At 34.6% G+C, this 12,596-nt stretch overlaps 2 protein-coding genes across 2 annotated transcripts; one reads left to right on the forward strand and one right to left on the reverse strand.

The window, feature by feature from the left end:
- The first annotated feature begins 838 nt into the window (after nucleotides 1–838).
- On the forward strand, nucleotides 839–10,669 carry LOC136808294 (zinc metalloproteinase nas-13-like). Its single transcript, XM_067064831.1, has 13 exons — nucleotides 839–998; nucleotides 1,447–1,525; nucleotides 4,087–4,134; nucleotides 4,829–4,867; nucleotides 5,178–5,270; nucleotides 5,562–5,603; nucleotides 5,885–5,996; nucleotides 6,286–6,423; nucleotides 6,874–6,953; nucleotides 7,991–8,095; nucleotides 8,429–8,484; nucleotides 9,283–9,466; nucleotides 10,063–10,669. The coding sequence occupies exons 2-13, from the start codon at nucleotides 1,462–1,464 to the stop codon at nucleotides 10,350–10,352; spliced, it is 1,251 nt and encodes a 416-aa protein (XP_066920932.1). The 5' UTR covers nucleotides 839–998; nucleotides 1,447–1,461; the 3' UTR covers nucleotides 10,353–10,669.
- Nucleotides 10,670–10,935: 266 nt separating this feature from the next.
- On the reverse strand, nucleotides 10,936–12,067 carry LOC136808295 (serine/arginine-rich splicing factor 4-like). The gene is made up of 2 exons (XM_067064832.1): nucleotides 11,955–12,067; nucleotides 10,936–11,828 (listed from the first exon to the last, which is right to left on the reverse strand). Exons 1-2 carry the CDS (start codon nucleotides 11,977–11,979, stop codon nucleotides 11,002–11,004), a joined length of 852 nt encoding a protein of 283 aa, XP_066920933.1. The 5' UTR covers nucleotides 11,980–12,067; the 3' UTR covers nucleotides 10,936–11,001.
- Between the last annotated feature and the right edge of the window lie 529 nt (nucleotides 12,068–12,596).

Below are 12,596 nucleotides of genomic sequence, written 5' to 3' on the forward strand. Positions count from 1 at the left end.
GACAGGTTTTGACACGCAATCTGCAGTAAACATGTGGACCTGCATTTTCTAGAATCCAGGCTAAAACGTAACAGCTCAAGAACGAAAAACCGTGAAAATCTTCGTTATTGATATTGATTTTGTATAAAATACTGCTAAATTTTGCTAGCTTTTCCTAGCTTCGCTAAAAATCACTGTTTTAGTGATGAAATGAATCATCAGTGGAGCCTTAAGGTGGCCTAAAAAATTGACCCCTAGGGATAAGCCGAATATCTAGGCTGCACGCATCCCCTCTGATATGTTCTGATATAGAGGATGCGTAGCGTGTATAAAATTCCCGTCCGAGAGATACCACAAAAATTTGGGGTAATTTTGATTTTCTTTAAAAAGGTTTAGAAATCCAATTTTTAATTCAAAGTTTAACTTACTAATCAAGCTAATCAAGTTTCTTTTTCAAAAACATAAAGACGGGGGTAAGTACACATCCCCTTTATCAAACCATTTCAGAGGGGATGCGTACAGCCGAGCGATTATCTAGTCTACGTATGTTTTTCTTGTTAAAATATCTTTAAAAACACCGCAAATTTTATTAGTCGCTTTTGATCCTTAATCATGGAGTCCCTTTTTATTACAAAATTCCAAAATTAGTACATACTTAACATTTTGTATTAACAAAATAAAACAATTAACAATTTTTACATCATTTGCCAACCTAAAAAGTAGTGCTCTGTGTACGAGATTGCCTCTTTCAAATTTATGTCATCGAAGTTTAAACACAGCTTACCACAAGCAAAGCAAAATTCATATACATAGAGATACATTATTACAACCTTTCCTATACATAATTAATTGAATTTTATTAAAGATACGAAACTATAAATAGCGGTGACTACTTTCTATTAAATTAAAGCCTTTCTTCTGACATAGTCCGAGAGAGTCGCAAGGAAGGGAATTTTTTTCAAAAATTCAGATTTTTAGTTGTGCTCCATCAAAGTCATCAATAATTGGAACAGGAACAGGTACAAAAAAAATTTTATTTAGTTTTATACACCCCTGGTTCAGTGACGTTTTGGAGGGTTTCGCGGCAGATAGGGAAATCCAGGGAAATCCCCACAGCAAGGATGAATTTTTTATCAAATTCCCAATTGTGATAGAAATTCAACCTAAAAATACAATGCGGATGGTTTAAGTGAGCAATTTTTGCATTGAACTTTAAATGGGGTGGACAATTGGGCTGAAATTGCATTTAATTAGGGTATTTTTCCCACTGGGGATGAAACTTTGACTAAATTTCCCAGAGGGTGGGGTCCTGCCATGTATGTGACACATGTCTGTTTATACTTGGTACTCGTACCAGGCTTATCTTGCATCTATATGGCAATGAATTTTAAAATATCATTATGTCATTATAAATAGGACACTGACTTACCTCGTTATTTTCCAATTCAATTCTTTTCTATCATCTAGGTACATTCTCAAAAAATGAAGCTGATATTCTTGGCTGTATCACTTATAGTGGTTACACTTGATGCTTTACCAAAACACGGTATGATATTTTTTTAGTATCTGTTGACTAATCTGGGTTTAACTAAGGCTCCAGTACAGCGCTATAAGACCTTTTGATAGACTGGGTGATTAGTAACTTAAGTGGACTCAGCGTCATGAAAAATTATAAATTTTCATTAATTTTGCGGATTTGGGGGCGCCATGCGCGAAATTAAGTCTCGATGGAAATTTGGAAAGTCCTTATCCACGAAGAATGTTTAAGCTAAACTCAAAACTTGTAAATTTATAGTAAATTCATACTTGCCTTTACCAACTCTTAGCCTTCTAGTCTCTATCTAGTTACAACCGGTCTCAGTATTTTTAATGAACATCATATTTTTTATACGCTACATATATATTTATCATACTCAATATCCAGGTGAAGAGCCAATTGTAAAACTTTGGATATACACGTTTTTTTTTTTAAGAAACTAGTTTTACCAAGCAGGCTCAATGTTTCTTAAGAAATCGGCCTTTTGAGCCTTAAATGTTTCTTACATGTTTCTAAACTTTGTCAAGCTTAAAGGACGCATTTCGATAATACAATAGTCTAATTGACTACACGCTTCTTTTTTTTTATAAGAATACACTTTATAAGAATGTCCATGATGAAAATGGCCAAAAAACTAAGAATATGCTAAGAATATCACCATCATGGAATTTTGCTACTAAAAGCTAAGAATGCCATTTTAAGAGCATTTTCAATTATAAATTATCAATTATCCCCAAGTTAGGCTCACTCCTTTTACAAAAGTGCCATTTTATGCTTGAGACGTATGTACTAAATGTTAAATCTAGTATGAATAAGGATGAATGAATGTGCTGTAAGAATATTTTAGGATGATTTTCCCAAAAAAGTTAAGAATATTAATGATGAAATGGATTTACACCATTCTTATAAAAAAAAAAAAGCGTGTAATCTACGGTACTTTCCTATCTTCTATATTGATTTTCTGACTTTCTCAAGTGTTTCTAACTGTTATGTATGTATATTTCTGGAACCTTGATTGAAAGGTTCTTAAAAAAAACGAGTTAAAAATGCTATTTTCTCATTCTCAGCCTCAGCATGTTTCTTAGATGTTTCTTAGTTTTTAGGCATTCTGAGCCTCATGTTTCTTAAAAGTGTGTTTCTTAAAAAAAAAACGTGTACTGTGAAATATATCGTTATTATTATTATTATTTGAGATATATTTTGATGTTTCGATAATGCACTATTTTTTATTTATGAAAGTTTTCCTTCTATCGAAGATAGATTAGGTACACTTTTTCTATTGAAATATTAGAACAAGAAATAAAAAATAAGAAAAATTGAATATTAAGTCTCGATGGAATATCTTAGTAAACGATTTTGTAAATATCTTAATAAGAGAGATACACCTTTACTTACCGAGAAATTTTTCAAAGTCTTGCAAAACTATCATTTTGCGTGTCCTTTTCTTATTTAAAGAGCCAAAATGAAGAAATTTAGGTTTAATACCCTATTTTTACTATTTTGACCCTTAATTTGAATAAAAATTTACTCAGTATTGTTCTTAGATTGTTCTTATTTTTGTGCCTTGTTGTTCTTATAAAATCATTCTTATAAAAAAGGCTATATTTTACTAAATTAGTTTTTAAATCACAGCAGAACCAGTGAGTAATCCTCCGTTTTATGCTGGATACTTCCAGGGATATGTTATAGCGTAGCTGGATAACGCACATTTGAAAAAGCCTTGTCCTATCTCTGTCCCTGACATTAAAATTTGATATGAAATTAAACTTTTTTAATTACAAATTCGTGAAATTTGGATTTCTTTTTAGCCAATGATTCTGCTGCTGCATTTATTGTTCACGATTAAAAACTTTTAATTATCACAATTTAAAAAAATGAAAAACATTGTTTTCATTAGTAAAGTTATAAGAAATTTCTTCTGTAAGATTATAAATAGCTCTTTTTCATTTGAAATAACCGCGCTACACCACACCGCGGGGTGCCTCACTTTCTAACTGATATTTTCAGATAGCAAGTCGGTTATGGTCTGATTATGGAAAAAATTTCAAGTCAATTGAAACAATATTTGTCAAAATATTTACATCCGAAATTTTTAAAGAGAAATCATGAAAGCTTCTCAAATTCATAACACACGCTGATAAAATTAGATTTCATTTACAAAGAAGCTTTTGGGGTATCTTTTGCAAATATTATTTTGATGAAAAGCGGGAACATCATAGCAAAATATATGCAAACGTACTGCATGAATACTTTGTCTGCTTAATTTTTCTTATAAAAACAGAGCACTTTAGGGGACAGAGATGGATTTTTATTATGAACAGTTTACAATAGAAAAGACAAAGGAGCAATCCGCTAAGGAATTCTCGTCCTTCATCCAGCTACGCTATAACATATCCCTGATACTTCTAAACTTTGATGAAAATCAAAACGCGACTTAAAACGCCTAATTTATACTTCATCTCATCTTCGGCCAGACATTTGTTTATACACTTTAAAGGGCGGTTTAACAAGACCCTTTTTAGACTATGACTTTTTTCCATTGTTCAGCGATATTGCAATCTTTTTTCCAGGCGTCTTTCGACCCCCGACGGAAATTGAAGTCAACGAGAAATTTTATCGTAAGTGATAGTACGCATACTTTACACAATGTTTTATAAAAAGGTCATACCCATTTCTTAACCATTTAAGTACCAACCCTTCCTGTAATGCCCAGTTTGAGTTAGAAATCGTCATTCTTGGTCGTAGGAATTGGATTGGGTTTCATGGTCAAGCAAAAAAAAAATCAAAAGTAAAAAAGACTTTTCCAATGAGAAAAAAGAAAGTAAGAAAAATGCAAAGATTTGACAAAAATCCACTTTTTTAAGATTTTGACCGTTTTTGACCATTTTCGGTCAACGAGTAATCCAAGAACCTCCAAAATTAGCCCTGCTGTACTTGATTCTGTCCTCTAGCGAATTAATTTGAATTTTTACTACTGGGCTCCTTTTTATCATTCAGGCAGGTCCACCTAAATCTCTTAAGCTATCCAACGGACTATAAACGAGCTACAAACTCCTTCTAGCTCCGGAGACATAAGCCTTTAAAGTTTGAACTAGCAATTTTCTTTGAAAAATGACCGTGGTACTTAAAGGGTTAAGCTGTTAAATTCTTTCTTGATTTAAGTCCACTCAGCCTTTTTCCTTGACACATTTTTTAAACTGAATGATCACGAAATACTATATGATTTATGCTGATATATCCAACTATATCTTAATCTTAATCTATCTTAATCTTCTAAACAGGCCTTTTATTTAATTTTTCTGTTTACTTTAGATCGACATGGAGATATTGAGCGAATCCAACATAATGATGGTAAGACTTTATTCCGGGAGGTTTACGATTTTATTGCAGCCGTTGCAGCTTGGCCTAATTAAGCCCTATTTACATTCTGATTTAGAAGTTGATCAAATTATCTTGGTAACCATGGCTTTGTATACATCTTTAGACATGCCCAGTATTGTCCACATAATCTAATAGTTGACTTAAACTATGATTTGAAACTGGACTTCATGGCGTCTCCGTCCCAATCATCGATCGAAATTAATCTATAGTATTAGGTCTTTTTATGACTCCTTTTTACCACTATCCTAATTTCCTATTTTTCTTTCCCTCCAAACTGTAGTGTCCAACTTCAAACGCCTTGCAAAGAAATTGAAACACATCATTGGAGAGACGAAAGTGTTGAAACGAGTACTTGACTCAAGGAAGAAATTTGGTGCGTTTCAAAGCTTAACCCGCTTTTTATCAGGGGAGGGGTGATTTCCACCACCTTGGTGGTTGGTGGTTTTTTGTTAATAGCTCACAGAAAAAAACTTTTTTTGACATTTAACATAATCCTAATATGTATACCAAATATTATCATCATAAACCCACTAGATTAGGTTTTATGACTGAGTATTTTGTGCGGGCGTGTCATAAAGTCCAACTAAAACCCTGTAAAATCTCAAATGTTGAAATTTTCGGTAAGAACCGACACTAATTTCATTGTTTTTTAACTCGTCTCCAGGTCACTTGAAAAGCGTAGCTGACGTCAACTACCATAGATACGGTATAATTCTTAGTTTTAATATTTAAACATTTTATATATGTCAACGATTTGACATAAAGAATTTGCACCTTGGGTAGACTGCTTGCATCCACTAAAGGATTTGTGCTCCTTATTTACTACCTGGGGTTTTGATGTAGGCTATTCAGACTATGCACCTTGGGTGGAGTGGAAAAACTCAATTTAATTACCATTTTATGCTTCCCTACACAAATTTTGCACCCCTCCTGTCTGCGCTACTATAATGCGTTAGTTAATTTCTTTATCATATCTCGCTTCGACAGGCCGAAAGAACGATATAATAGAAAGTGAAAACCGTAAACGAAACAGCGTCAAAATCAACCTTTGGAATCCAACACAACCCGGAGAAAAATTAGTCATACCATACTCTTTCAGGTAAGGTGAAATTTATCTCGTTAATTTTGCATTTAATTGCAGACTTTTTTGTGGTATTCTCAAAGTGTTCTCATAATTCAAAATCAATTTTAATTTATTAATGATTTTGTGCCAAGTGCTAATACTTTTTAACGCATTTCCATTTGTAATTTATTAATGATTTTGTGCCAAGTGCTAATACTTTTTAACGCATTTCCATTGGCATCAGACTATATCAAGTTCTTGCTAACCCAATAAAAAACGGATATTCGAACATCTCGTTCTAACCAGGTTATTTTTTCCGCTTTAGATCTGACTATCCAAATAGACTTCGACCATACGTTGAGAAAGCCATAAAATCCATGAATCAACATTTGAGATGTGGTTACGATGTTTGGGTACCTTACAGTAACCAAGCTCATCGTGTTGAGTTTATCAAGGATGGAGGGTTTGTTATTCGACTTACTATTATTTATTTCCGAGTAGATTCTGATTACTCTGCGTTGGCACGTATTCACTATAAAGGTTGGTACTCTGGGAGAAAATCCATAAAATGGGGGGTCAATATTAAGTGATTTTGGGGTGACTTTCCCAAAAAACCCTAGGAAAATTTATGGTCATTATAAAATTCTATTGGAGTGTGTTTTCCGACAAAAATGCAAAGTGACCCCCTCCCCTACAATTAAGCACAAATAAGGAGTTAGCGCACCGCTTTGATCTTTTCCAGTCAAATTTGGGATGAATATTAAATAAGTTGAAATATTTTTATGGGACAAGAGATTTTCCTGAAATTGTGATCAATGCTTAAGCAAATACTAGTGAAACTTCTCGGGATATTCATTTTTGAATGACGGGGGATTTTTCAATTGTCGAAACAAAAAGTTTTTTCTCTTTTCAGTTGTTACAGTTTATTGGGCAAAGACACCAGTGAAGGGAATAAACAACCAATCAGTATCGATGATGGATGCGAAGCAAAACGTGAGTGATATGCACTTTTTTCGACTGTAACCACCAATTGCATTTTATTTTTCGTTTTTTTCCACTAAAACCGTCCCAGTCCTTTTTTCGCACCTATAAACAATAGAAAAATGTATCAAAAAAGGATTGGATCGAGTTTAGGGGGTAATTAAAGGGACATTAAAGTAGTAAAATGTCCTTTTTTCGCACCTATAAACAATAGAAAAATGTATCAAAAAAGGATTGGATCGAGTTTAGGGGGTAATTAAAGGGACATTAAAGTAGTAAAATGTAAACATTGCGCGAACCACGTGTCATTAAAAAAAACAATTAAAATCACGTGTCCAAAACAAACTTGTAAAACAATTGAACAATCAAAATTAGCCATATTTGGTTTGATTTTTTATTTTGACATGTGACATTTGTTTTGATTTTGTATCCGCTGCATACAGTTTGTTTACAAATTTCGCAAGTACTGTTATGTCCCTTTAAATACGCGCGACTACGGTCGAAAAGGTGTATTTTTATGTTATCGTATTTTTCTGATTTACAGTCGAGAAGTAAGCTTGTTACTCTTCACTTTTTACTCACAGACCCGGTGGGGGTAAATATAACAGACCAAAACTAGATGCTTTTTTTATGGCTTGGGATTTGGATTTGTTTTCGAATTTAGAATATGATTTTGATATTTTGATACCAATTTTCCAATCGGAGGAGTCGAATCTATGAGAAAGGGGGTATAATTCTCTTGTGGTGATGGTGAAAGATGCATTGAAACGGGATTGACACATTCACATTGTTTACTGGTTCAAAAGATTTACAGTCGACATTCAACAACTCGAACATGAAAGGGGAAAGAGGAAAAAATCATTCGAGTAAGGAGGGTTATATCATAGTCACTAGAATTGACATTGGTTAAATTTATAGATAAACTAAATAGCCCTAAGACTTTTTTCATGAGTTCAGGTTCTTCTGTATAAACGTCAAATGAACGTTAAAAAAATATTACGTACCAGCACGACTGCTATATCATCATAAAACTTCTTTTCTTTTGCTAGATATTGTTTTGCACGAAATGATGCATGCAATGGGATTCTATCATGAACAGAATCGCTTCGATCGTGATCAATTCATCAAAATCAACTGGAACAATATTCAAGACGGTAAGTTTCTTATCTCTAAATAACTTTTATCCCTGAGGTGATTATTCTGTCCAAAGAGCCTGTGCAGGTTTATCTTTAGGGACATGTCGTAAATACATGGAGGACGAAAAAACTAGTCTCTTGAGGTTGTATTTATGGAGAAATCATCAGGAAAACATGTAATTTTAGTCCTATTCTCAGGGGTACCTTTGATCACTAATTTTTACAACAAACGATACTATATTGGTTTTATGGATATTCAATACTGTTTTTTTCCCGGTAAACTCAAAACCCATCAAAAATAGATAATTAAGAAAATTAGATATCTGAACTGGCTGAGTTTTCTCTATTTAGGTATGGCAAGTCAGTTCGACAAAGCATCAAATAACAACATCTTCCAAACTAGCGTGGTAAGAGTTCTCTTTCTTATTGTTCTACGGTTAACTCAAATTCGTCGATTGGATTTCACTTCGCAAATCTTAAACTTTAAAAATTTCATATCTTCATATCGACTGTTTAGCGAATCAACTGAGCATGAGTTCATCTCATCTCTTTGACTAGTGTTATTTTAATTTATTTTTGGGACTGGAAAAGTTTTTCGCAAAAGGCGAAAATCGGCAAATCATAAGCAGATATTATACATTTTATACAATTAAATTCAAAATAAATCCGGGTTATGTTAAGGAACATTTCACATTATCATATATCACCTTTAGTAGTGTGTAGTAGCACTTATTATGTCCATCAGCTGACACGTGTTTTGTCCTATTCAGAACTGGCAATGCAGCTTGGTGAATGAATATAGACTACTGACTAAACACTAAATATTAACTAATGCCTTATCGCTTTTGGTGAATGAACTAGCGTAGCCTTGCTCCTCAACATAATCCAATAATACGCACTATACATGTTTTTTAGAAGCATTGCACTTATAGGCATGTCTAGGCTCAGATATGGCAAAAATTTAAGTCTAATTTAAGCATCACCTGAAGCCTACGAATAAATGTATTTTCCAGATTTTTGCTGTTTTTGGCTGAGATTTTACGGATCTTCGGAATTTTCCTAAAATTTTGCTTGTGATATTAGCATCCTTATAAGCTTTTTTTAGCCTTGTCAAGCCCTCGACCTAAGCATCTTCGAGCCTGTTTTCGAATTTATGCTTATTAAAAAAACATGTTAATGCCTCTTTTTTTTGCTATACATTACAGCCATATGATTACATGAGTGTTATGCACTACTCTTTGTCATCATTCTCTAAAAATGGTCAAAACACCATGACGATCTTGAAAAATGCTCAGAGTGCAAAGTTAACGGCACAGGACTTACGAATCCTTGGAGACGTTCCCGATTTATCTGCAGAGGATTTACAAGAAGTTAGAGCTTATTTCAACTGTAAGTATCTAACACCCCTGTGTCACAGACCCGCTGGGACCCCAACCTAATGAAACTTTCCCACAGCGAAGATAAAATTTTAGAAATCTTTGAAAAGTTAGAGCTTACTTCAAAAAGTTTGTCTAATAGGCCCCGATCCCCGATGAAACTTTCGAAAAATCCAGTGGGGATGGGTTTAGAGTGCAATTTTTTATATTTGATTTTGGATGGGGTTGAAATCAAAGTCAATTTCCCAGTGGGGCCGGGGTTTCAACACGTCTGTGACACAGGGGTGTTATCTTTCAAAAGTTTGTCAAATCTATTCATATTGATATGGAATACCCATGTTTCATTCTGTACTTCAACAAATGTGTTATAATCTCCGACTTTTCTCTCTCATTTTTTTCCGAAAGTATTCTTTATCATCCCTCTCTAAATCGATCTTTAAGTGGCCAAAAATTGTCTTCGAAATAGAGAAAGATTCAAATTACAAAGACTGTTTTATACTAATTTCAACCTGAGGTATCAATATTTCGAATTACAAAAAGATTTGAATAGGAGAGACTCGAATAAGAGAGAGTTGACAGTATTTCATTTTTGAAAACGATAACCATTAGGTAATTCTGCCGGTGGCCGAACAACAGCACGACCAGCACCACGAACAACAGCACGACCAGCGCCACGAACAACCCGAAGACCTGCAACGAATCGTCCACGAACAACCCGAGGAACAACAGAAACAGGAGGTGAAGCTACATGGTCATGGGTATCTGACGGATCAACAGAATCATATGGTACTGATGCTACAGAATCATATGGCACAGAATCATATGGTACGGAGGCTACAGAAATTTATGGTACAGAGGCTACAGACATTTATGGTACTGAGGGTACAGAATTTTATTGAGGCTCTCAAGGTCCAGAACTTGTCTGGAGCTGATAATGGAGCTGATGATGACGCTATATACTCAATGCTCTAAAGAATATTTCATATAAAGATATCTTTCAAAGTAGGGAACAATGGATTTGATGGTTAAAATCTATATATTGCTATTTACTAATTTGAGATATAAATCTTATATGAATTATTTTTCAAGCCGAAAATATTTTCAAGTTGTATTTCTATAGTTTTATATCGATCTATTTATTCGCTAATTTACGTAAACTTTTTTTGTAACCTTTTTTTACATGTAACATTTCGAAATTTATTTCTTTTGATATTTACATATTCAAACTCAGATTCACTTTCAAACCATTTTACGAATAGACCTTGGAAAAGTCCTCTTTTAAAAAACCAAGAAAATATGCAAAGTAAATATGTCTGTGGCCCAAAAGCTTCTCATTGATAGCTAACTGATGGTAGGGGAGGGCACTACTTTTCTGGTGTGAGCAAAAGCATCATCAGACAAATTAGTTCCCGCAAAAAATAGTTTATTTAAGGTAAAACATTTTACTCTTGCTCTTTTTTTCTCTTCAAAATGGAAATTGATAACATTTGAAGGTTCTTTTTCAAAGTGTTTATTCTTAGATTCGTTTCTTTATTCAAAACATTTTAATCAATCTGACAAATCGATAAGCTCGAACTCTCCAACAGTAGTTTCAGCTTTCGTGGTTTCTCCGAAAGTGATAGAACGAGTTTTTGGTTGGTTTTGTTTAGCTGCTGCTTTTCTTTGTCGTGCCGACCGTCTTCGGCTAGCCGACCTTTTTCGTTTTGCCGATGTTGATCGTTTTCGGGAAGAAGATCTCTTACGGGAGGCAGAACGTTTTCGTTTTGCCGAGGCTGATCGTTTTCGTGTCGGTATAGCCGACTTTTGTCGTCTAGCACGTCGCTTTTTGGAAACCGATCTTTTTGGTGTGCAGTATATTTCTTGAGGAACGTCGGTGGGTGGGGTCGATGGTTTTGCCGACACAAGACGTTTTCGAGAAGTGGACTTTTTTCTCGAGGCTGACCTCTTTCGGGATCCTGATCTTTTCTGGGAGTTTAATTTCTTTGAAGAAGGTGTTGATTGACTTTCCGTTAAAGTTTGAACCAACTTTTTCGTTTCTTGGTTTGTTTGCTTATTAACAACAGCCGCCGACTGGCTTCGTTTAGCAGAACGAGAACGTTTTCGTCTTACCGAATGACTTCTGCGTACCGATGGTGATCGTTGTCGTGCAATACTCGGTGAACTCTTTCTTCCATAAGTTCTACGTCGACGATTCGATCCCGATCGTTTTCGAGATGCCGAACGTTTTTGGGACACTGCTCTCGGGCTTTGTGAACGAGCACGTTGACGTGAGATTGAGCGCTGGTTACGTGAGCGGGATCGTTGTTTACGAGACATGGGACTACGTCTTCGTGATAAAGATCGTAACCTACGACCTGGAGATCGTCCGCGTCGTCCTAAAGATTAAGAATAAGAACTTTGTTTAGTTTTATGGTGGAAGATGATCAACTATACTATTATGTATTTGGCATGCATTAACATTACAATGTTTTCAACATCTTCAACATAAGTTTTATACTTACTTAATGCTCTACTTCTGGTTCGCATCTTGAAAAATGTTGCTGACAAAGAAAGAAAAAGTCGGTGCTTTGTGCTTGTGTATGTACTAGATAACCGGTGGTGTTTACTTGGTTGAGAATACAGTTGTTAGAAAGTATTGCACAAAGTTACTTGAACTCTACTTAATTAAATTGACGTCAAAAAGTGTTTAAATCTTTCATTTGACGTCAAATTCTTCACACCAAAAAAGAGGTTATAAACAGGTTTTGAATTTTGTTTTTGAAATAATGAAAATCAACTTTCTACACCCCCGTCTCACAGAGCCGTAATTTGTCCCTTGTTACATCAGTGAAGATGTAAACATTGAACTAAGAACATTGTAAAACGAATTTAGCTCTTGTTTAGAAAGTAATATTATATTACTTCGAACTTATTTGGAAAATCCCTATCAGATCATGTGGTACAACACTTTGAATCGATTTCCACTCACAACGGTTCATTTTTGGTAAATTAACGAACCTCCTCCTGGGTCACGGTAGTCAGTTCAAGGTCCTGGCGGGGGTCTCATTGAAAGCGTCTATAGTTGCAAAAATGGACACGAGCCTCCTTTCACTCAATAAAAAAGAAAGAAAACAAAATTTCCAATCCCTCATTCAAATAGCTAT

The sequence above is a fragment of the Clytia hemisphaerica genome, unplaced genomic scaffold (assembly GCF_902728285.1).
Source record: "Clytia hemisphaerica strain Z4C2 unplaced genomic scaffold, Clytia hemisphaerica genome assembly, whole genome shotgun sequence".
Lineage (NCBI taxonomy): Eukaryota > Metazoa > Cnidaria > Hydrozoa > Leptothecata > Clytiidae > Clytia > Clytia hemisphaerica.